The sequence below is a fragment of the Magnolia sinica genome, chromosome 10 (genome assembly GCF_029962835.1).
Source record: "Magnolia sinica isolate HGM2019 chromosome 10, MsV1, whole genome shotgun sequence".
Taxonomy (NCBI): domain Eukaryota; kingdom Viridiplantae; phylum Streptophyta; class Magnoliopsida; order Magnoliales; family Magnoliaceae; genus Magnolia; species Magnolia sinica.
Genome location: NC_080582.1, coordinates 87,965,125 through 87,989,434, shown reverse-complemented (window position 1 = coordinate 87,989,434; position 24,310 = coordinate 87,965,125). Strand labels below are relative to the sequence as shown.

At 40.8% G+C, this 24,310-nt stretch overlaps 1 protein-coding gene across 3 annotated transcripts; it reads left to right on the top strand.

Moving 5' to 3' along the window:
* Nucleotides 1–3,078: 3,078 nt before the first annotated feature.
* LOC131217660 (YTH domain-containing protein ECT2-like) lies at nucleotides 3,079–21,670 on the top strand. Of its 3 annotated transcripts, none has more exons than XM_058212609.1 (8): nucleotides 3,079–3,350; nucleotides 10,061–10,128; nucleotides 10,218–10,401; nucleotides 11,536–11,609; nucleotides 11,700–12,260; nucleotides 15,323–15,856; nucleotides 19,913–20,125; nucleotides 20,923–21,670. In XM_058212609.1, the coding sequence occupies exons 1-8, from the start codon at nucleotides 3,308–3,310 to the stop codon at nucleotides 21,283–21,285; spliced, it is 2,040 nt and encodes a 679-aa protein (XP_058068592.1). In that variant the 5' UTR covers nucleotides 3,079–3,307; the 3' UTR covers nucleotides 21,286–21,670. The 3 variants fall into 3 exon arrangements, with proteins under 3 accessions (XP_058068592.1, XP_058068591.1, XP_058068593.1); XM_058212608.1 differs by having other exon boundaries at nucleotides 10,052–10,128; XM_058212610.1 differs by lacking the exons at nucleotides 3,079–3,350; nucleotides 10,218–10,401 and having other exon boundaries at nucleotides 10,108–10,128.
* The last annotated feature ends 2,640 nt before the right edge of the window (nucleotides 21,671–24,310 follow it).

The window sequence follows — 24,310 nt, the reverse complement described above, 5'->3', positions numbered from 1 at the left end:
GCCGAAAATGAGGTAGATCCAAAACTCAAGTAAGGCATATGATGGGAAATAGAGATTGAACGTTCGCATTTGTTAATATTCATAGGGCCACAAAAGTCTTGGATTAGGCTAACATTTGTGTTTTCTGTTCATCTCAGTGGTAATGAGCCTACGAAGGATTTGAATTACATTTAAACATACAATGAACCCTTAGGAAGGTTTTGGATCTGCCTAACATGAGCTGAGTTGGCAAGACAGATAAACAGAGTACATTTCTAAAAAAAACATCATGGTGGACCGCACCTAGCTTCCGCAGGAGTTTATTGTGGTGAGGGTTCCCTGGTTATGTGGCAGGAAACCTGTATGCCATTTGACAGACAACCATGCCAAGAACCTGAGAACATGTGAAATTTGATTAGGTCACATGCCCACTATTCTGTGGGAAATGGAATCATGCAAAGCATGTTTGAAAGTGGTTAGCTGAATGTCCTCCACCAACACCACTTCCCATTACACCCCATCAAATCTCGCTGTCTCAGGATCTCACCAAATCTGCTCCATCAAGATTTCCAACATTCACTAGATCCTAACCATCCCATCCATTGCACACAAAGTGGATGACCAAGATCAAGCAAAGAAGAATTATTCAAGCATCCACTTTTATGGAAATCAGATTGGGTGGTGGCCCAACAACAGCCAGCTAGCTGGTGGAAAGGCTCTATTGGCTGGGGAGGTGATTAGGTGAGTCTCCACACTCACCCAAGATGGTGCGGCCTTACCGTGGGGCCCACCTTGATATATGTATTTTGTATTCACTCTATCCATCTGTTTTTACGTAAAATTATTTTAAGGCATGATCCAAAAAATTAAGAAGATCCAATTATCAGGTCAACCAAACTTTAGAAAACAGTGGTGATTGAACACCCTACCATAAAAAACATCTTATGGCACAACTTAATGTTTTCATAGTGTTTATTTGCCATCCAAGCTATTGATAAGGTCACATAAGCCTGAATGAAGGGGGAAAACAAGTGTGACCTTGTTCCAAAACTTTTGTGTCCCATTAATGATCAATCACCATGGTTTCCTTTGGTATGGTCCACCTGGTAATTGGATCTGCTTCATTTTTTTTTTGAATATTTTCCTAAAATAATTTGTGAAAATGGATGGACATGGTGGATATAGAATACATACATCAGGGTGGGCCCCACAGTAAGGGCCGCACTGTCTTGGGTGAAGCTGGGTCTCACCCTATCTGCTCCCTGTCAGCCCTACCATGATGTGTATTTTATACACACCATCCATTCATTTTGCCAGCTCATTTTAAGTCATGAGCCCAAATATAAAGCTTAAGTGGATCACACCAAAGAAAGCATAATGGATAATGACACATATTGTTGAAATCTTCCTAGGGCCTAGGGGTGTATATTGAGTCGAGCTGGTCATAACTCGACTCGGCTCGGCCACTAGCTGACCTCAGCTCGAACTTGGCTCGGCTTGGTCCTCAAGCCTGATTGGGCAGCTCGGCTTGGTTCGGTCACCAGCTCGGGCGAGATCGAGCCGAGTTCGCCATTGCAGTGTTTCCACAAACACTTGGACTACACCTTCAAAATCTCTCTATATGTGAAACAGAGGCAATGATTTTACAAGCATTTTATCAAACACTTTCTAAGCAATATAAAAACCAAGAAAAAAAAAGATATTTGTTTCATGTACAAACCTTCCTTGCCACCAGCCACACTTTATTGAATCATTTTATCAAACACTAGGCGAGCAACATCAATGGCAAAGTAATTGAGTCACTAAACTGGTTCGATTTGAGCTGGATTCAATCCGAGTCGAGTCGAGTCGAGCTGGGGCCTACTCGAACTCAGCTCAAACTTATTTTCGAGCTCAAAAAATCAGCTCAACTCAGCTCGAACTCAACTTCAAAACAAGTCGAATCAAGCTTTTTTGAGTCAAGTCAAACAAGCTAACCGAGCTAGCTTGGTTCGTGTACACTCCTACAAGGGCCTGCTACTATAATACTTATTTGTCATCGAACATGCTCATAAGATCAAACATGCATAAGGTTAAGGTTAAAGAGTCTTGGATGAATGATATGAGTTCAATTCCCATTACTTTTTACCATAATACACTTTAGCTGGACAAATGAATGTATCACATGGATAAAACACATTCATCAGGGTGGAGCTCACGAGCCTTCCCACCAGCTAGCTACCTAGCTAGATGGTGCTGGGTTCACCCCTCAATCCACGTACCAGCTTAAGACATCCATTCAATAGGGCCCACCTTGAATTGCTTAAGATTTTAAAGAAACGTTTGGGCCGCGTTTGCCACCGATCGGCTCCATGTCTATATTACTTAAAAAAAAACTTGTGTTGTAACAAAAATGACCGACATTCGTCCTATGAACACCACCGAAGGGATGGATGGTCCAGATGGATGATCTGTACGTCTAGAGCTAAAAAAAAAAAAAAAACAAGACGCAAAGAAAAAAAGAAAATATCCTATCAAGGGCCAGCCACCCCCTACCTGATAGCCCTGGAGCCTTACATTACCCAACCCAAGCTCTCTGGGGCCCATCACTGCATATGTGAAATGCACTCCGTCTATCATAGGAGAACACTAAAGCTCAGCCTGATAAAAACTCAGATGGGCCACACCTATGGGAGTTATGTATCTGGCTGACTTTGTATCTTCCTTTGCGTCACACACATAAACCTATGGTCAGCATCCAAGTTCGTTCTTCCTTGTAGCGTGGCTCACCTGACTTATAGATCTGGCTGATTTTTGACCCCAGCACCTAAATGGTCGATTGCACCTGATGGACGGAGTGGATGTGACACAGACAACATGGTGGGCCCAAATAGTTTTAAAGTTGTAGGTATTCGGGTCCATTTGGGCCTGCTCGCGGGGCTCGCATCCATGTACTAAGATGGGCCATGCTCATCAGTTAATCCATAAATTTCAAATGACCGACATACCCTTCCACCCCCATTATAAAATGACCAAATTACCCTCGCCTTAGCCAAATCTATCCATGGTCAGTCCCTACAGGGAAAGAAAGAGGTGTCCAGGCCGGTTGGAAAAACGTTTTGTTTTTTTTAAGTGAGAAGAAGAAAACTACAATAAAAGCAACCCAAGCTGCCCATAACGTGGATTTTTCCTCTTTCAACCCTCTTCACTAGAGATTTCCTCCCTTCCCAAAATACCCCTCTTTTTTTCCTTTCCCCCTCTCTCAGTGGAAGAAAGAGAGAAAAACACCCAACCCCAGAGAGAGGGAAAAAGAAGACTTCAAGATTCTTCTTTTGGAGATCTTTGATTGATGGCAACGACCCAACAAGCACCGGATCGAATCATCTCAACTGGTATGTGAAAGATCCCATCTTTCTGTTTTTCTATACATTTTTTTTTTGTCAGATTCCTTTGCCTTTCTTTCTTTCTTTTGACTCTCTTGTTTGAAGAATTAAAGGACTGGATTCTCTCCATGGCATGTTCTTTATTTGATCCGATTTGATTGGTTCCAAAGGGAGTTTTGATTGGATGCGTGGATTCCTGTGTATTTTGCGAAAATCATTTGCTTGGTGGCGTAAAGAGCTTGGCTTTCTTTTTGAATCTATTGCTCTTTTGTGTGGAATTTTTTTTTTTTTTTAAAAAAAACCCAACTCGTGGTTGGTTTGTTTTGATTGGATTTGAATTGAGTTTTGCTCGATTCTTGAAATTATGCACGAAACAACTAGAAGGCATCTAGTTCTTTAAATTAAAAAAAAACAAAATTTTTTTTGATTGGATTTGAATCGTATTATGTTTCTGATTCGTCGGCTCTTTGTCAATTACATATAAGAGAGCTCTCTTTTGCTAATCTCTTATTGCGGTGCAAGATTAACAAAATCCCCATTTCATTTGGTTTGATTTTATAGGTTTTGAACTGGGATTTGTTCAGATTCATGAATGGATTTTTATTTTTTATTTTTGGGGAGGAGGGGGGTGGTTGACTGAGCTGAAGAACCTATTAATCATGGTTATATGCAAAATGATAAAAACTCATTTTGTTCTTGGCTTGATCCGATGGGACATTGAATCAACTTGTGTTTCAGATTCACGAACTCTCATGATGTTTTCAGCTGATGACTTTGAAGAACTTTCTTTGTATCCTATTTGCCACTGTTTTATGTAAAAAGCTAAAGCACCCATTTGTTTTCTTGGTTTCATCAAGATTGGGTCTTACTCAGGTTCCATTGGTTACAAAACGAAAATCACACAATAGTGTTGAACTTTTTTTTGGGTCTGCATGCTGTTTGTATTTTGTTGATAGCTCATCTTTCAAAAAAAAAAAAAAAAACTTCGTTGATAATTTTGGTGCATTGGGTCATGATGATGTTGAGTTCTGGTGTATGGGGTTATGCTTGGAATCTTGTATCTGTACTGTATGGACTAAGATGGGATTTTGACTTGCCAGGATCTGAGAATAGTGTTGGTATATCTAGGGATATTTGCTACAACATTTTCAGGTTTTAGATGGAATCAAGCTTTGTAATTTGAGAACCTTTGCCACTGGTTGGGCTTACCTTTTCAACTTTTGAGTGCAATTGAATTGTCTCAATTGACCCTTAGGGGTCATTTGGATGGTGGTAAATGGTTTACGTTGCAAATGATTTACTAGTAAATCACTTAAAGGCTGTAAATCTGTTTGGCTTTAAGTTGTAAATCAGTTACAGTGTTTGGATAGCCCGTAAATGGTAAATGAAATCTGCTTTATGGGCTTTCATTAAAAAAAAATAGAGCCGTTTTCATCTCCTCATTTACTAGTAAATGAAAACTCACCTTTTTGCTGTTAAATGAGAAGGGGGCTTTGCTAGTAAATCATTTCCAAGCAAATTAAGAGCGTCCAAACACAATTAGTAAATGATTTACTAGCAAATCATTTACTAGCTGCCCCATTTACCACCATCCAAATGACCCCTTAGTGGCTAGCCAGTATCTTTTTCAGATGTAATGTTGTTTTTGTCCTATGGCATATCTCCTTAGAAGATGTGGCCTGGTTATTTGGTAGATTGCTGTCTAGATATTCTTACCATTGGCCGCAAATATTTTGTCCATTTTCCTCACCCCCCCCCCCCCCCCCCTCAAAATAAAGAAGAAGCTACCTTACAGTAGAAGTTAAATAACACAATCCTTTGATGCAACCAAATGGCCACACAAGCTGATTGAATGAGATTTGAAGAATCCACCCATTCAAATTGTCTTAATTACGGACCAAATCCATGGTCTGATGATCAATCTAATAGGATCAACGGTTAGATTACATTGTGGGGCTAAGAACATCAAGTGGATGGTCATTATATTTATAGGATTTATTTGTTTTAGTTATTTATTAGGGATTTATTAAGTATTTATTTTATTATTATTTTTTTTTGTATTTTCGCCAATTTTTTTGTGGGTTACTTTTGGGTAACCAAACAATGTCCAAATGATATGAGATTGGTCCCGTTGGATAACCCATTGAGTTAGCTTTCAAAAAAGGCCATGATCATGCAATTTTGATTCCATTTGAGCGAGTTATGGCCCATTTGTATAAGGCTCATATGGTAGAGACAAGATTCAAGGGAAGTTTGGTCATTTTCTATTATTAAGCTTCTCGTTTTTTTTTTCTTTTTAAGCATGTACAAGGCTATGTTTTGGAGGTGTAGTGCATTATTATGATGATTTGAATAGAACTTCTTTGGTTTGTTGTTTCTTTATTTGGTAGAAGTTTTAGAGAGGGTGCTTTTTTTTTTTCTTTTTCTTTTTTTTTTTTTTTTTGCGGTCTCTAACATTCGGCTAGAGGGTTGGTGGTTTTTTTTTTTCCCCACAATCTCAATCCTTCCATTTCATCTTTCCCTTCTTCCTCAATCCTTCATCTTCCATTTTCTTTTCCTTTCCCCTCTTCTTCTCCTTCCCAAATCTTAACTATTCCTTTTCTGTTTTTTTTTTTCCAAACTCTTCAAACCCCAATCTTACCAAGTTTTTTAAAAAATCAAACACATTAAACCCTGACCATAACCATTTCCAATGTTGCGAAATCCTATTCCCATTCCAACTCATCAATTCCCTTCCCCCCTTCCTTTTTCCTTCCCCAAAACCCGTCCCAAACCCCCAAAACCCTTAGATTTAGAACTCAAGCCTAAAAGTTAACCTATATTCTTTTATGTTCTTTCTTAGAGATGTCATGGATAGGAAGATGTTGATATACCTCGTACAATTATCCTTATTTGGACTCTCATGCCCGTCCATATCCATCACATTATTCTTATCCGAGTTACTTCAATAATCAGGATCATCCTTCATATCACCCTAGGTCACACCATCTCTATATGTGCCTTATGGGGATTCCTTTTAACACCCCTTCTGATGTTATGAACGATAGCAACCATATGTCGGTTGTTCAAAAAGCATCCTATCACACGAAAATGTCAGGGACGGCTAAGAATGTCCAATAGATATAGGAAGAGAATATTTGGGAACTCAAGAAGGAGATTAGAGCATTCGAGGAAGATATTGCAAAAGAATTCAAGGAATTCAAGGAGGCTATAAGCTTTCTTTGAGCCATTGATTGAACAAGAAAAGTGCTATGGACTTCAATACATTATCTCTGGAGTTTCTAAGAACGATATGTTTGAAGCAAGTGTGGCGACTCAAGAGGAATCCACTGCTGGCTTGTTCGATGGACCCATGGATACATCCACCGATGGATCAACAACTCGATCGAAGGAAGTGCCAATGAAAATTGATGATCAACCGTCAAGCATGGTAGAGGAGATTGAAGGATTAACAAGTATGGGTGATTTGATGGTCGAAAAGATGGATAGTTTCACAATCAGTATGGTGATATCTCAATGTCAATTAAGGCTGACAGATCAAAAGTCGACGATGATGAAGGGGCCACAATTGAAGCCTAGAAGATGGAGGACCACCAAGTAGTGAAAGAAAAGATTGTGCGTATGCAACACTATATTATGCACAAGCTACCCATCGGGTATGTTGATCTCTACCATCAATTGCCAACGAAGTTGAAGAAGAGCCGCTACAAACGAGGATCTTTGCAAGAGATTATGACCATCAATTTTAACTTGAGGACGAGTTCTTTTCGAACCTAGGTGGAATTGATGCAACCAAATGGCCACGTAAGTTGATTGATTAAGATTTGAAGAGTTCACCAATTCGAATTGTCTTAATTGATGGTTTGGACTAAATCCGTAGACTGATAATCGATCTAATGTGATCAACGGTTAGATTACATTGTGGGGTTGAGAAGATCAATCTGATGGTCATTATATTTATTGGAGGTATTTGTTTTAGTTATTTATTAGGGTTATTTAATAATTTTTTTTCTCTCTCTCTCTCTTTTTTTCTTGGTATTTTCATCACTTTTTGTTAGGCCACTTTTGGGGCACCAAATGATATTCGAACGATATGAGATTGGTCCCATTTGATAGGCCATTGAGTTAGCTTTCAAACAAGCTCAAGATCATGTAATTATGATTGCATTTGAGTGAGTTATGCCCCATTTATACAACGCCCATATGGTAGTGACGGGATTTAGAGGCAATTTGCTCATTTTCTATTATTAGGGCCTCTCACTCTCTCTCTTAAAGCCTATATAAGGCTATGCTATGGAGGTGTAATGCATTTTTATGATGATTTGAATAAAACTTCTTTTGTTTGCCGTTTCTTTATTCGATAAAAGATTTGGAGAGTGTTTTTTTTTTTTTTTTTTCCTGTGATCTCTAGCATTTGTGATGCAGGACAATTAACCACTTGCTCTAAAAGCTCGATTTGTTATAGCATAGCGAATCAATCCCCTTATCTCATAGCCCAGGCCCCACATCTCATGGGTTAGGACCTCGGCAGAACCCCCTCGTGGGCCTCAAATCACATGGGTACCGCCTCACACGAGCCACCTGCCTCACACGGGCCGCCCACCTCGGGTGTGCCCCTGCATCCCACAGACAACCCCACTCAAGCCCGATGTGAAAATGCCCCTGCGTTAATCACCCTTGGTGAGTAGTCTTGAACATGAGACCTCCCGCTCTAATACCAATTTGATGAAAAACAATTAACCACTTGCTCTAAAAGCTCGAACTGCTAGAGCATAGCGAATCAATCCCTTTATCTCATAGCCCAGGCCCCACATCTCATGGGTTAGTACCTCGGCCAAACCTCCCTCGTGGGCCCCAAATCACGTGGGTACCGCTTCACACGAGCCACCTGCCTCACACGGGCCACCCACCCCGAGTGTGCCCCTGCATCCCACAGGCAACCCCACTCGAGCCCTATGTGAAAATGCCCCTACATTAATTTGGCTAAAGGATATCCTCTTCTTAGGGAATGTGATGAAATGAGGCCAAGGTCACCAGGAGCAAATTTCATTGATAGTAAAGGATATCCTCCTCGGTTTCAGAGACACCCACAAGATGACATTTTTAAAATCATCTACCATGATCACCCTTCTATGATAATCGTTGTGGTGACTTGGTGATGCCTAAAAGGATCGATGCATTCTTCATTATTTGGCATGGGGTCAAACGGTGTTCGAAGTATCAGTATTGCTAGAAGTTTCGTTGGCCAGGGATACGAAAACAACATCGATATCGCTGATAATTGAAAATGTGGGGAAACATGGGAAAAACAATGGAAATTTTCTGGGAAACTTCTTCAAGAGCTACTAAAACACACATATTTAGGAATATAAAAAATTGCAAAAAGAATGCATACTAATAAGTTTCCATTTAATGGGGGGCTTAAAAGCATGTGTTATTGTAAGAAATTAGTCCTACCATCTCATCAATCCCATCCAACCATCCTACCTTCCATCAATATTTCAGAATATCGATAGCACACGATATTTTGCTGAGAAATCGTCGACAACTGAAAAGGAGACAAAAGAATGTGGTCTTGATATCGCCCATGTTGCGTTAATGATAATATCGTCAACAATTTGATCACTACATAAAACCATGCCCATAAAAAAAAATTTGAGATGTGATTTTTTTAATAAACATTTTTTTGGGGATATCGATACATTGGCGATACAAGTGACGCCTGGAATTTACGTTGTTGAAAATATTGGCGATACATTGGAGATATCGAGACATTGACGATGCAGGCAAAACCTGGAGTTTACATAGTCGAAAATATTGGTGATACATTGGCAATATCGATACATTGGTGATGCTTAGCGATACATCACTGATACCTGGGATTTTTTATACTATTGGTGCTATCGGTATTGCTACAAGTGTTATCGATTTCTCTAAGCTGGAGATGATAATATCGGGAATACTTTGAACAATGGGGTCAAATAGGGGCACAAGAGGATTCTATTGTGGAGGCTCACTTTGCTTGCTCGATTATGGTAGATATGAAAGGAGCGGAACGTAGAACATTTTGCATAATGCATCTCATGCAGGATAGATATTCTAAGATGAACATGGTTATAGCATGGGTGACCATCATTTAAGAATTCAATGGGTATGGATGGGATCAGTTCATGGGATCTTGGGGATCGGGGTCTTTATTATTTTCAGATAGATGATATTTGTTATCTATTCACCTAGTTCTGTGTTTGCCATTGAAACGTCTTCTTCTTCTTCTTTTTTTCCTTTTTTATTCCCCCTTTTGGCCTTGATGCTTGAATAAAATCTCTTTAACTTAAACATAAAACACCTGCCTAGAGAAACGATCTTTGAGGGTGCACAACCCTGTTCTAATAGCAAGAATTTCTGCACCATTTGAATCGATCACACCAGTGGGACCTAAGAAAACCAATTAATCTCTCTCTTGTCTTTCTGGATAACACCGCTGATACCAGATTCCCCTTGATTGCTGAAAACCCCCACTGCACTCCAAATTATTGATGGGCCATTTGTTGTGTTCAGAAAATTCGTGAAAATTTTATGAAAGAATGTCTGACATTATGGTTCTTTTGAATAATTTATTTCTTTTTTAATGAATGCCTAGGTTTCTAACATCTCATTATGCTTAAATTGCTCTGGCTTATCCGTGGTTTGTAATGATTGTGCTTTCCTAGACTCTTCAGGGTCGGTTGACATATTGACACTAGATGCTGAAGAGAAAACAGCTGAAGCAGAGACTTTTAAGGAACAGGTATTGCCAATATTTTCATGACACTGTTTTTTGCTGCTTCCAGATTTAGACAGAATGCTGTTCACACAATTGCATTTCATATGTATTAGCCTATTTCCACAAAAGGCGAGAAGATGGTGTATCCCAACATCTCACATGATTCAACCACCATGGGCCCTTCAAGGGATACAGCAGGACATCAGGGATCTTTGGGCACAGGTGGAGATCGCAGTGCTGTTTATCCATCCAATGTCTATGCTCCTCAGGCCCAAACACAGTCGTTTTACTATGGGGGTTAGTTGCTTGATCTCTTGCTAAAATTCTCTGTTGTGGGAAAGTTATGGCTGTGACCTTGGGGTCCCCGATGCAGCAATCTCCTGCTGTCCAAGGATGGTGGGCAGGATGGTTATACCCATTTCAAACTGGGATTTTCAAATTCCATTTTGAAGTATTCGTTGGATTCCCAGTTTGCTACCTACCATCCTTAGACGGTGGGAGACTAGTGTACACCGTATCATACCCATATTTTAATTATCCCACACTTTTTTTTTGGCGTTGGGATCACGATTCATAGAAAAAATCAATGTTCAGAAGCATGCAGATTCACATGGCCGATTTAACGGTGTTTGACTTGTGTTGCTGCCTTTGGCATCTTCTGATGCACACAGATCCACTGTCCACCGTGCCTCATGCTCATGTGTTTGAGGCCCATCTGGGATCCATCTAATGACTGGTTGGTGTTAGTATTTACTTGTGATTATTGCTTTAAAACAACAGGGGAAGTGACAAAACTACCATGACTAGGAACAGATGGGGAATAATATCTATTTAAGTCACACTAGCAATTTCCGTGATTATTAGTCTTTTAGACTTTTTTTTAAACTATTTATAGTGCCTCCTGGGTGTGTGTGTGACTATTAGCTCGTTGAATGAAAGTTTTGTTTTTTTTTTTTTTTCTCTTTGGAGAATTACTTTTCTAATATGAGCATGTGTTGCTTTGTGGTAAGCATTGCCATGTGTCGTAGCATGTGTTGTTAGGTTCTTTCCATCTTATCGCATTTCCGGTGCTTCCAGCTTCAATAAGATGCAAAAGAAACATAATAATTGGTTTGCTTTCGTGTTTCTATGATTAATGCTTTAAAATAAGAGGGGAAATGGCAAAATTGCCCTCAATAAGGACAAATAGGGGATATTATTTTGTTAAGGGCAGATTCATGATTTCCGTTGTTATTACAGTTTTAGTTTGCGCAAAATCTGGAAAAAAAAAAAAAAACCAAAAAAAAAAGATAGAAGGAAGACATGTAAGATAGATAGAATAGGCAACATCATAGATTTGTGTCTTCATTTTGGGGCATTTGAGCTTACATTACAAATTCCAATTCAACATCATTAATCGGCCTATGTTTCCCATATGTTATGTTTATTCAGGTTACGATAATGCTGGAGAATGGGATGAATATTCACGGTATGTAAATGCCGAAGGTGTAGAAATTGGATCACCTGTAAGTATAAATCCTTATCTTCGTGTTATTGCGTCTCCATTTCCCATTGAGGTCTTAATGAACATGTGTTTTTCTTTTGGTATGTTGAAGGGCATCTACAATGAGAGTCCGTCTCTCATGTTTCATCCTGGTTATGGATATAGTCCTCAAGTGCCATACGGACCTTACTCTCCAGTTACAACTCCACTGCCCAACATGAGGAGTGATGGCCCATTGTATTCTCCACAACAATTTCCGCATACGGGCCCTTACTACCAACAACCTCTCTCTCCCGGCATGCCATATATAACTTCACCAATCCCCATGTCTCAGGCTGAACTGTCAATTCCTACTGGCATTGAACAACAAGGTGTTTTCCTTACTGATAGCCCCAACTCCAATGGTGTGCTGTTTGGACCAAGGCCTGGTTACCCCCTTCCATACGGGTCATTCAGTAGGGGCAACTTCGCTGGTAGCTCTGGTAATCCTCCTGTCTATGATTTACAACAAGGGTATGATGTGTTTGGATCTGGCGGTCCTTGGTCAGATTGGTCAAAGTCCTCAGATGGGCAGAGATCTTTGACTCCATTGTCATCACCTGCAGCTTCACCGCAACCAATAGGCACAGCTGGATCATTTGGGCACAATACCACCCCTTCAGCTGCTGGAATGGTATGGTTTCCTACCTGCATAAAGTAAACTTCTACAGAACGTATAGACTTTTCGCATGCTTTTTAAATGGTTCCTTTTGGGCTAGTTACATTTATTATTCTATTTTATTTTTGTTAATGGAGATGTGCCTCTAGAGTTTTATGCAATCATCGTGTACCAATGAAACTGAAGGGGAAATTTTATTGGATAAGTAACAGATTAGCCATGCTTTATGGGACAGAATATTGGTCAGTTAACTTAAGGAACAACATGTTCATCAGATTGGCAAGATGAGGAAGGATAGAATTAGAAATGAATGCATTCGAGGGAACTTAGGAGTGGCACCAATAGTTAATAAGATGAGGAAAGTAGACTTAGATGGTTCACTCATGTGCAACGGAGACCAATGACTGCGCTGGTTAGGAGTGAGTTGGTGTGAGTTGAAGGCTCTAAAAGGGCTAGGGGAAGGCCCAAAAGGACATGGGTGGAGATATCAAGAAAAGACTTGGCCTATGGTCCAATTGAAGTTATGGCCATTGATAGAGTGGAATGGCGGAATAGGATTCCTTTAGCCGACCCCACTAGTTGGGATATGGCTTAGATGATGATGATTAATTTTGTTACTTGTGTTGAAAATATGTAAAGATGATTGCATTCTTGATTAACCCTACCCACTTTGCTCACCTTAATCTTGATTCAGAAAATAAAACAGAAAAAGAAGGATTCAGTTGCAAGCTTAATGGTAGAGCTGTGGCTCTTTCGCTTTTTAATCTCATTCCAAGTTCAACCACAGCTATTTATAAATCATCATTAAGTGAGAAAAGCACCTGAATATGAATATAAATGCAAATGTCGTGAGCAGCCACATGCTGCATGGAAACCTCGAGTTGCAGATTCTTCAACCTTCAATAATTTAATTTTAGCATTTTGTAAATTTGCCAAAATATTTCAGTCGAGCTACACTAGAGTCGTGGGTATTGTTATTTTTTCATGAAACTATTCTCTTTTTCGTCTTCTTATAGTATTATAGTCAAGTGCCTATGATTTACATAAGAACTTTCAGGTGTTACTTTTTCTCCCATCTGCAAGCAGCCTAGTTTTTCTTTGTGCATGGACATGGCACGGCCTTTGAAACACAAGGCATGCTTGATGCAGGACAATTAACCACTTGCTCTAAAAGCTCTAACTGTTAGAGTATGACGAATTAATCCCTTTATCTCATAGCCCAGACCCCACATCTCATGGGTTAGGACCTCGGCCGAACCCCTCTCATGTGCCCCAAATCACATGGGTACCACCTCACACGGACCGCCCATCCCGAGTGTGTCCTTACATCCCATAGGCTACCCCACTCGAGTCCGGTGTGAAATGTGCATTAATCACCCCCGGTGAGGAGTTTCGAACACGAGACCTCCCCCGTGGGCCTCGCCCACCCCGAGTGTGCCCCTGCATCCCACAGGCGACTTCACTCGAGCCCGATGTGAAAATGCCCCTACATTGATCACCCTCGGCGAGGAGTCTCGAACACGAGACCTCCCGCTCTGATACTAATTTGATGTAGGACATTAACCACTTGCTCTAAAAGCTCAAACTGTTAGAGTATGACGAATTAATTCATTTATCTCATAGCCCAGGCCCCACATCTCATGTGTTAGGGCCTCGGCCGAACTCCCTTCGTGGGCCCCAAATCACATGAGCCGCCCACCCCGAGTGTGTCCCCCCATCCCACGGGCTACCCCACTTGAGCCCGGTGTGAAATGTGCATTAATCACCCCTGGTAAGGAGTCTCGAACACGAGACCTCCCCCGTGAGCTCCAAATCGCATGAGTCACCCACCCCAAGTGTGCCCCTCCATCCCATAGGCGACCTCACTCGAGCCCAGTGTGAAAATGCCCTTGCATTAATCACCCCCGGTAAGGAGTCTCAAACACGAGACCTGCTTTGATACCAATTTGATGCAGGACAATTAACCACTTGCTCTAAAAGCTCGAACTGTTAAAGTATGACGAATTAATCCCTTTTATCTCATAGCCCAAGCCCCACATCTCATGGGTTAGGACCTCGGCCAAACCCCCCTCATGGGCCCCAAATTACATGGGTACCACCTCACACAGGCCGCCCACACCGAGTGTGTCCCCGCATCCCATAGGCTACCCCACTCGAGCCCAGTGTTAAATGCACATTAATCATCCCCGGTGAGGAGTTTCGAACACGAGACTTCCCCTGTGGGCCTCGCCCACCCTGAGTGTGCCCCTACATCCCACAGGCGACCCCACTCAAGCCCGGTGTGAAAATGCCCCTGCATTAATGCTCTAAGGGTACCAGGAAGATGTGGGGCCCAGTGATGTGTGTGTTCACAAAATCCAAACCATCCATGAGATGCATCACCTCAGAAAGCCCCCAGATTTCAAAATCAGTCCAATGCAAAACTCAGGTGGGCCACAACACACAACATATTGAGAGGAAATGCCCACCGTTGGTTAGATTTGGGGGCCCACTGTTTTGTTTATATATAATCAAGGCCGTTCATACTCTTCGTCCATTCCAGGTTTAGGTTGAGCTACAGTCTAGGCTGCTTCATGATTCATGTGGACCCCTATGAAATTCAAGGGTGGGTGTTGCCACCTATCTTGTTGCCTTTACTATTGCCTCATTAGTTTTGGATCGGGCTGGTTTGTGGGTCCAAGGTGTTTTCTGAGGTGACGCATATTATGGAGATTCCATGAGAACATCACATGGGCCCCACATCGACCCAGTACCACCATAAGCTGGAGGTGGTACTGGTACCACTGGAGCGCACTTGATATAGGTTCGAGTTGACATTCACACCCATGTCCTCATAACTGGATACATACAACTCTATTCTTTGTGCTATTTTCCCTATTTGATATTTTTTATATGTTAGATGAATTAACATAACAGGAGTTTTTAGCATCTTGAAGTCGCCATGTTAAACATCTAACATTCATGTCCATTGCCAACTCTTCTCTGTCCAAGATGTGTTAATTGAATATTGCCATTCCTATCTCCGCTATGCCTTCTCTCACTCCCTTTTGTTGATAACACTGCTTAATCATTTGCAGGCTTCTTCACAGCAGAGACCATTATACGGATTTGGATCTGCAGCAAGCTCCTATAGCAGAGGCTACCCACATGGAGGAATGTACCATCAGGGCATGAATTTCAGTGGCTCCATTTCTAGTTTAGGAGTGAATGGCCGAAGCTGGATTACGATTGATAAGGGCAGACGGCGAGGACGGGTTAGTGGTTCTTTGTGCAGTTGTAATGGCACACTCGATGTCCTCGGTGAGCAGAACAAAGGTCCCAGGGCCTCGAGGGCTAAGAATCAAACGTCAGAACGCAACTCATCCGTTGATACCAAAAATGGTGTATCTACTCCTGATGCTAACAGCGAGTTATATAATCGGCCCGACTTTGTCCCTGAATACAAGGATGCAAAGTTTTTCATAATCAAGTCATACAGTGAAGACAATGTACACAAGAGTATTAAGTATGGTGTATGGGCCAGCACGACCAGCGGAAACAGAAAGTTGGACGCTGCTTATCGTGAGTCGAAGGAGAAAGAAGGTGCCTGTCCGGTCTTCCTTTTGTTCTCGGTAAATATTCGACTTCCGATTGAGCTTTTCGTCTTCTTTTTTGTTTTTTTGTTCCCTTTGTGGTATAATTACAGTTATTATACCTTAAAAATTTTAAATCACTTTATTTGCTACACCTGGTCAAATGTCAACAAAGAAAATTAATTTAAATGATAAAAATACCCTATACAATGCCATTTTGCATCCAAAATCTGTGCCTCTTAGAGGTGACCGGAATCGTTGTATTTGTCAAGCATGTAGAACAGCATGCTGTGGAGCCCACCATGTTGTATGTTTGACGTCCAATAAGTCCATGTAATCCTTATGCTCAGTGTACATCTGAAAGATCAGCCTGATAAGAAAAAACTCAGATGGGCCACTTCATTAGAAACAACGTAAAATTATGCCTATAACTTCTGAGTTCACATGCCTATCTATAGCAATGTCCGGTGAACATAGGGGTTATCACTTATCACCTGATGGACGAAATGGATTTCACATTTACAACAGGTTGGCCTCAAAAGGTGTGGGTGTTCTATGCACTGGGGAAACAAGTGTTGCAGACGATTACATCCCCTGTAAACAAAACAAGAAGCTAGCTTTAAGGGTACTTTGGTCATTTAGTGAAGTTCTCTCATTAACTCTTTGACCAAGTGTACACAAGAAAGTGATTTAAAATTATTAGGGTATTAGTGTAATTAGACGATTAATAGGTGGATAACTGTAATTATGCCACAAATTTGGGCATTTTAGTTCTCTCTCTCTCTCTCTCTCTCTCTCTCTTTTGTTCCTTTTTGGGAAGTCTTTTATTTTTAATGATGTTTTTAGAAAACCAAAAATTGGCCCCTGCTTCCTGAGTTTGGCCTTTGGTCAAGTCATTAAGAGAACCCTGTGACTCAAGGCAGTCAGTGAAAAGTACTTTTGGGCATTGTTTTGAAATCGTTATAGCATCACAAATCGTGATAGGGGTTGAATTGTATTGGATCACAAATTGTATTTTAAATTGTAAGATTTTCTTGATGTCTTAAAAAATTGAAAAGAAGTCTGAAAAATATAAATCTATCAGGAAAAATTAAAACTCATCAATTATCCATTTCCCATCAATATTTACCAAGAAAAGTAATACATGTCATGATATTGGCAATTTAGAACTTGTATATGATGTACTTATCATGACAGGGTTAAAGGATTCATGTTTTTTTCCTTTATGATTTATCTTTTAAGAAATTTATCATAAAAAACATACGACTATTGTTTAATAGTTTTTACCCTTCTTGAGTGTAGAATGATGTTGGAAAAATCGGCATTCAATTTTGTGGACCTAAGAAAAAGATATTTTGATTTCTTTTGTTGGGATTTTGTTTGATTTCTTTGTGTTGGGATTTTGAATATCAAAATCTGTAAATCTCCTCTCTTATGTAGAATAAAATAATCTTGGGGATAGGGGGGGGGGGGGGGGGTGGGTGATTCGGTTATAGGAAGATGTGTGGATGGGTAATACCCCTTTGCAAATCTTGTTCCCAAAAATTACTAGCCTCTCGCCGACCCGAGACATCTTAGCTGCACATGCCACATTGTGCCTCAAGTTACGGTTGTTTGGTGGTGTGGGTTCCCCCTTGCTGCTTGTTCCTTTCGGATGAAGAGGCAGCTGAATTTGCCTCTCTTCTTAGCCTCATTCAGTTGTATCATCGGGTTAGTGGGGAAAGGGACCGAATAGTTTGGAGAAGGAAAACGTCAGGAAGCTTCTCCAGTTAAGTCTTTTTTACTCTATTGACACAGGGAAGGGCGTGATGAGGAGGATCACCGTCTTCCTTGAATGATAAACACATTGAATCCACAAGAGAAGTTTCTCGAATCCATGAGAGAAGGTAAATTTTGAGAAATTTTATTAAAGCTATCCAAATAAACGAATTTGCATGCTTAAATACTCTTAAACAAACCCTAAGATGCAATTAGGAAAAATTTAAACAAATAAGGAATCAAAAACTGAAAAACACACAAATATCCGCATTCCGTCAATCGATCAATCGGAATAGCGCAAAATGTCCAGAGACTAAAACCCGTAAAATTGAACTGAGTAAAAATTGTCCAGCAAGCTTTTCAACTAAATCCAAATTTCGATTGATCGATCGATCGATCGATCGAACTATGCTGAAACTTTGTTGATTTCTTTCTGGACTTCTTTCGGTCCATTTGTGATAGGCACGTGCTTGCTCCACGTCCTACATCATCTATGCTCATCAATTTCAGAAGTAGATGGGGGAATAAAGTATACTAAGCATGTATGGTCATACGCAGCTCCTCCAAAAGTAGCAGCTTTCTGTCGGCTTGGTGGGAGAGAGGATTTTAACTATGGACAATCTTCAGAAAATGGGGATGATTTTACCCAATGTATGCATGATGTGTGGGGCCGATTCAGAATTGGTCAATCACCTCTTCATCCATTGCCTATTTGCGTCCTAGTTGTGGAATGCTACCCTCACTAGGTTTAATGTCTTTTAGGTATGCCGAGTTTTGATGAAATTCTTATGGCCTAGCATGGTGTGCATATCGGGAAGGTGAAGATGGTTCTGTGGTGGATTTATTTACTGGCGGGCGGGTCTTTGTTTGATCTGGGAAGAGAGAAACAGGGGTTTCTGTAATGTTAGCCACAATGCTAAGTGGGTTGTAGGAAGGGCTTTGAGGTTTTGTTCGGGAGTGGGGCCGCTGTACTAGTGGGGAGAGGGTGTGCTCTTTGCCTATGTAAATGGTTGAGTTGGTGGGTTTTTTGTGGTCCTGTATTCTTTGTCGCCTTTCAGCACTGTTTAATAAAATTCCCATTTACTTTCAAAATAATAATAATAATAATAATTGACCATTTTTAAACAATTCTCAAAGGACCCACCAATTTGAAATCAGAAAATGAAAGCCACATAAAGTTTAGAAGAGAACAAGTATAATTTAAATAGTAAACCATAGGATTCAAATTATAGAATCATAGGATTCATTTTGAAATGGATTCAAGGTGGGATTCAGATCGTTTTTCCTAAGATTCGACTCAAATTTGAAATCGTTAATTGTAAATCATAGGATTTTGACAACTATTGTTTTGGGTATGAAAATTGGAAAAATGCTTGAAATGTATGAAAAGGCAAATGAATGTCTTCTTCTTCTTTTTTTGTTAATTAATGCTGGGCTATGCAGGCATAGAGGTGCCAAGGTCACATGAGGATAGATTGACGTGGTTAAATCTCTGCACACATGGCATGCTATCATGAAGCACCCATATGAGATCTGGACCGTTTATCAGGTGGGACCAACCTGAATATCCCCTGGCTTAGAAATCAGGCTGGTCAACTCATCAGATGGGCTTCTTCACCCCCCCCCCCTTTCATAATTTTTTGAAGGATATCAAATGGACTATTTGTGCATGAGAAAAAAGGACAGTCAGTAAAAGATGACAAATGGTCTATATTTGACGTCGACAGTTGGCCCACCTGATGAGTGGACCTTCTTGATTTTGGGCCATGGCATGCTCACGGTAGCCCCATCTTTTGAGCGGCCACCGGATCCTGCACTCCGTGCAGTGAATCACCTTTTCAATCTCTGTTCATGTGAATCACAAAGCATCTCTCATGCGAGGGAGATAACCAAGATCAAGGAGGAAGCAGCATGGTTTTATTTTATTCTGGGAAGTTTGCCAATTTCTTGCAACCCACTGCTTTGATCCTGTCCAAACTGATAGACTGGGTCACCCAAGTTTCATTTTATTTCTATATTTTACTGTTCTCCCATCCTGCAAAGTCTGAAGTCAGGGAACATAGGATATGTTCAAATCAGTTGCATTCTGATATTCCATTTCAAATCTAAGTCAAACTATAATGTTCTATCTTTATATAGAGCATTCAAAACAATCAGATGTTTGAAATACATTGGTCTCAGGCAATCCATTGTACAAAAGGATTCTCAGTTAGGTCATTTTACTCTGTTGATCAAGGCTTGAGTTTAATCATGAATCCTTTTGCACAAGACCCGGCTCAGCTTGGCTCGTGGTATTTGAATTTGTGAATTAACAATGCAGTTCATGGTTATGTGCAGGTAAATGCCAGTGCTCAATTTTGTGGGGTGGCTGAGATGATGGGGCTTGTAGATTTCGATAAGAGCGTGGATTACTGGCAGCAAGACAAGTGGAGTGGCCAGTTCCCTGTCAAGTGGCATATCATAAAGGATGTCCCCAACAGCCAGTTCCGTCATATTATCCTTGAAAACAATGACAACAAGCCCGTGACCAACAGCCGAGACACTCAGGAGGTAAGACATTTCTAATCTTTATTTCTACATCCCAGGAGAAAAGTCACAACGCTTTGAGGTTTCTTCTTGCATATGCAGCGATCAGATGCTTTTGATCATTTTCTTTTAACAAAAAGATGGGGGTTTTCTACCTGTCAAGAAAAAGAAGATCTCTTATCTGTCTAGTAACCCCTCTCTTCGTTCCATCCTTACCTGAAACCCTTTCAATTCGACGAACGGAGTTATGATCTGATAAGATTTCTTCTTCTGTATTCTGGTGCAAATTCTTTTGTGGGCCCCAGGTCGACCCATCCGTAGCCATATTGACACTTTTTGTTGGTGGGACCTACAAGTGGGCCCTTAATTGGATGGCTATGGTCATCCGATTAGAGTGTTTTTTGGCATCATGCAAACCTATGTAGATTCTTCTATCCGATAGTAGTTGGTGATCATAGGTGGGCCTCCTGGGGCTTCGTGCATTTGAAGTAAGGTTTAGTTCCTTACTTTCATCTTGTCACCTTTCAGAAGATAGGATAGTCCGATCGGCGAGGTTTGTCCGCTGCAGGCAATCTTTGGGGGAATCCACCTAGTGAGCACCGGTGCATGACATGCGCCAAGTATATTTGAGTGTTGGATTGAATACTCAATCAGGCTTACTGCATTTACAAGCTTATGCAAGGTTTTAAAGGGCCCGAAAAGTGAATGACTGTCGATACAGCATGTAGTTCCTCTAGTTTGCATGTGATGCATACCCTTGCAGATCTTATATGTTTCATCTTTCTGATTGGATTTCTTTTGCTCTTTTGTTCATGTTGAAGGTTGGATTGGAACAGGGTCTCGAGATGCTTAACATCTTCAAGAACTATGAATCTGATGTGTCAATCCTTGATGACTTCGACTTCTACGAGGATCGGCAGAAAGCGATGCAGGAGAGGAAGGCCAGACAGCAAGCAAACCTGGTGGCTGCCCCAGCAGCTGCAGGCATTGAGCACAGGACTCCAGTACCTTTCTCTGGAGATTTAATGAAGCAGATGTCAAAGAGCTTCGCACAGGTGGTCCGGCTGGAAGACAGTTGCAAAGAAGACACCACATCGGAAAAGGCGGGCTCCGCAGCTCCTGCTGGGGTGAAGCCTGAGGACCCAATAAAGACGACAGCAGCAGCCGCATCGCAAAGCAGTTAGCCATTTGTAGGTGGGCCAGAGTCTGACACCATGTAATCCGCCAGCTTATTTCGTATCAGAATCGATGAAAAGGTGTCAGCATTTGTGCCTGATGGAGAGTTGTCGGCGGGTGTGGCTTTGCCAGATTCAGAAGCTGGCATCGCATGTGTATAGTGTAGGCCTTTTGCATTTTAGTTGTAATTCTAGTTGTTTTTGTCTTCTTCTTCTTCTTCTTCTTCCCTTTTTTTTTTTTTTTTTTTTTTTTTTTTTAAAATAACTTTGTTTTAGTTTTAGTATTGTTTGTTTGTTTTGGGTGAGAGCAGTTATTTTGAGCTGCCTTTGTAAAATTTCCAGCTTTTAGATGGCAGAGTAATAAGAAGGGAATGCAGTCCTCTTTTTTTTTTTTTTTCACAGCCCAAGTGAATGTCAGAAAGCATGCATTTTAGGAATATCTATCTTGCAGGGGTAGTAGGAATCCGATTTTGACCTCAGATCTTCCACTCATGATTATTTGAAAAACGAAAATCACCACTAATAGAGATGACCTGTGCTGCAGGAACAAGGATTCACAAATAGCAATTTGGGGTAAAGAGTGGCAAAGAAGTAGAGGAAATGATCTCCTGTTCACAGTGTTTCAGCTCTGTAAGGATAGCTAGCTGTTAAGACCCCCTAAAAATGAGTCCTGTCTGTACTCATTTTTAGGCGTCTACCAAACAGGGCCCGAGTAACTTCACCTCACCATGTGATTTGAACGTATAGCAGAGCAAAAGAGATGCATTGACTTTCGATTTTAACCTAATCTTTCATGACCATTCTTGCTAAAGGTGCATTCCAAATACTCTATTTTAGTTTGACTCTTAAAAAACTCATAAAACTCCAAACCTCGAATTTGGCATTTACCTGCTTTCGGATGCACAGCCTGTTGCTGCATGTTTAACGACTTCTCATAATGTTTGGATATTCATCATCATCAACAACTATATTTACTATATATTAGTGCCAGTAGCTTTGGATGTATTTTTTCCTCCGTAATTAGTCTTTGCAACATTGGTTAAGAGGGTAATTTCATCACGAAAATATAGTTGCTTGCCCTCGATTGGTTGAGATGTTGCTGCACAAAGGACAGCATAAATTGTACTCTCTTCTTTTAATGCATATAGCCTATGCCAACCTCTCCTCTAACTTGGGCAAATACCATCACTAGAAAGACTGAAGGATGAGTGATTACCAAAGGCACTCTGACTGAAGGGAGGGAGTAGGGTTCAATGAAAATAGTCTGAGAAGAACGGTTTATCATTATCTTCATCAGATGAATATGAAAAGGAATTGACACTAGAAGTCACCCTCCCAAAGGTATGCCACTTTCTAGCTCTTGAAATTAGGACCGTTATTGGAGAATCTTTCTTGTGGAAGCCAGTAGATAATGTGATTTTTTTTCTTTTTTGTGCTACCCTTTCTACCTTCGAAAGGGTTCAACCCATTTCGTGAAATATTCCGTCACTACCAGAATCAACTGTCAGGTTCGGCTCTTTGTCAGTTGGGTTGGGAGGGTTCGACTAGAAATGCTATTCTTATGCACAAGACTACCCCTCTTGCCGAAAGCTTCATGGGGACTACTTTACAACGATGGACGACTGCTCGTCAGATAGAGGCTATGTAGGGCCTACCTTGATGGCTGAGGCTATGTAGGGCCTACCTACCTTGATGACTATATGACGTTAATTTCGTATATTCGTTTTATCGGCTCATATTAGGAAGCTAGCTAAGAAATGAGAGGCTAATTGTGAACTCGAGTTGGTCACGGAAGCAGAAACAAAGAGGATGGATTGCTCACCAACATGTAGCCCCTTTTTTCCTTACATCCTTCTTTTCCCTATCCCAGCCTCGCTCCACGAGCATTGCACATGCCATGCCCCTGGTATGGTGTTAAGCAGAAACATTTCAAAGTTGTGGACCCAAAATAAATATTGTTTGATCATTTACTGTTTGTTTCCAGGATAATTACCATAATTTCTCATGGTTAACTTGTAGGACCCACATGAACTTGGCCCATCACAAGTATTACAGGTGAGATCTTAAAATATGTGCATAAAGGTTCTTGAAAACAGGACAGAATATCCGAGGGTGTGGGCCCAGCAGCACAGTAGAGAGAGGGGTATGTGTAGAGTTCAATCCTATCCATAAAGTTCCTTCACTTCCCCATGCTGAATGTAGGTCGTTAACTCTTTCGAGGACACTGATCAGATGGCTAGGATCATCTTATGGATGTAAATTTTGGACCATTAGCCATTCACACTAGTGGGAGAAAACAGGTTGGACAGACCCAATTCATATATCACTCCCACCATATTCTGGTTCTACTGCTTCTTATGTCGGCTCTCTCTTGTCCGTTTGCCTCTCCCAAAGAACATTTCAAAACACACCAACTTAGCTATGTGGGTCCATTTCGATTACTCATGTTAGGATGAGAGACAAAAATAAGACATGTCCAATAGTATTTAAGGTTATTTGGACGCTTGTAAAATTATTTAGCTGTAAAGAAGTTTTTTAATGACTGCAATTGCCTCTTAAATTCTATACAAGTTATAAACATTCTTTTTTTAATGATGTTTCATATCACAAATAATTCAATTACAAGCATTTGAGAGACCATTCAAATGGGACACACTGCAGTCATCAATAGGGATTGAACGTCCGTTGTTGAAACCTTCTTAGGCGTGTATGAGTTTTGGATCAGAATGATATTTATATATTACCTCCATTTTGGTGGGAATTCACCTCATCAACGGATTGGATGGTACATAAAGTTTACGAGGGTGAGATCCAGGAAGTCTTCCATCCTCACTGTGGCGGGGCCCACTTGAGTCTTGGATCTGTTTTATTCTTGGGCCCTTATCTTAACATGTGCTAGCAGAAACGGATGGACTGATTGGTTTATGTTAGCCCTTTCCATGGTTACGCTATCCTATCCTACCGGTGCATTTTAGCCTTCTCCGTAGTTGACACTATCCTACCCTACTGGTGCACGTTAGTCTATCCCCGCTCG

Bases quoted from the DNA above. Each gene is read 5' to 3' on its own strand.
- LOC131217660 (XM_058212608.1), top strand. From the start codon at position 3,308: ATGGCAACGACCCAACAAGCACCGGATCGAATCATCTCAACTG. The intron at 11,610-11,699 runs GTAAGTATAAAT...GGTATGTTGAAG, and splicing joins GTGTAGAAATTGGATCACCT to GGCATCTACAATGAGAGTCC. The intron at 12,261-15,322 runs GTATGGTTTCCT...AATCATTTGCAG, and splicing joins CCCCTTCAGCTGCTGGAATG to GCTTCTTCACAGCAGAGACC.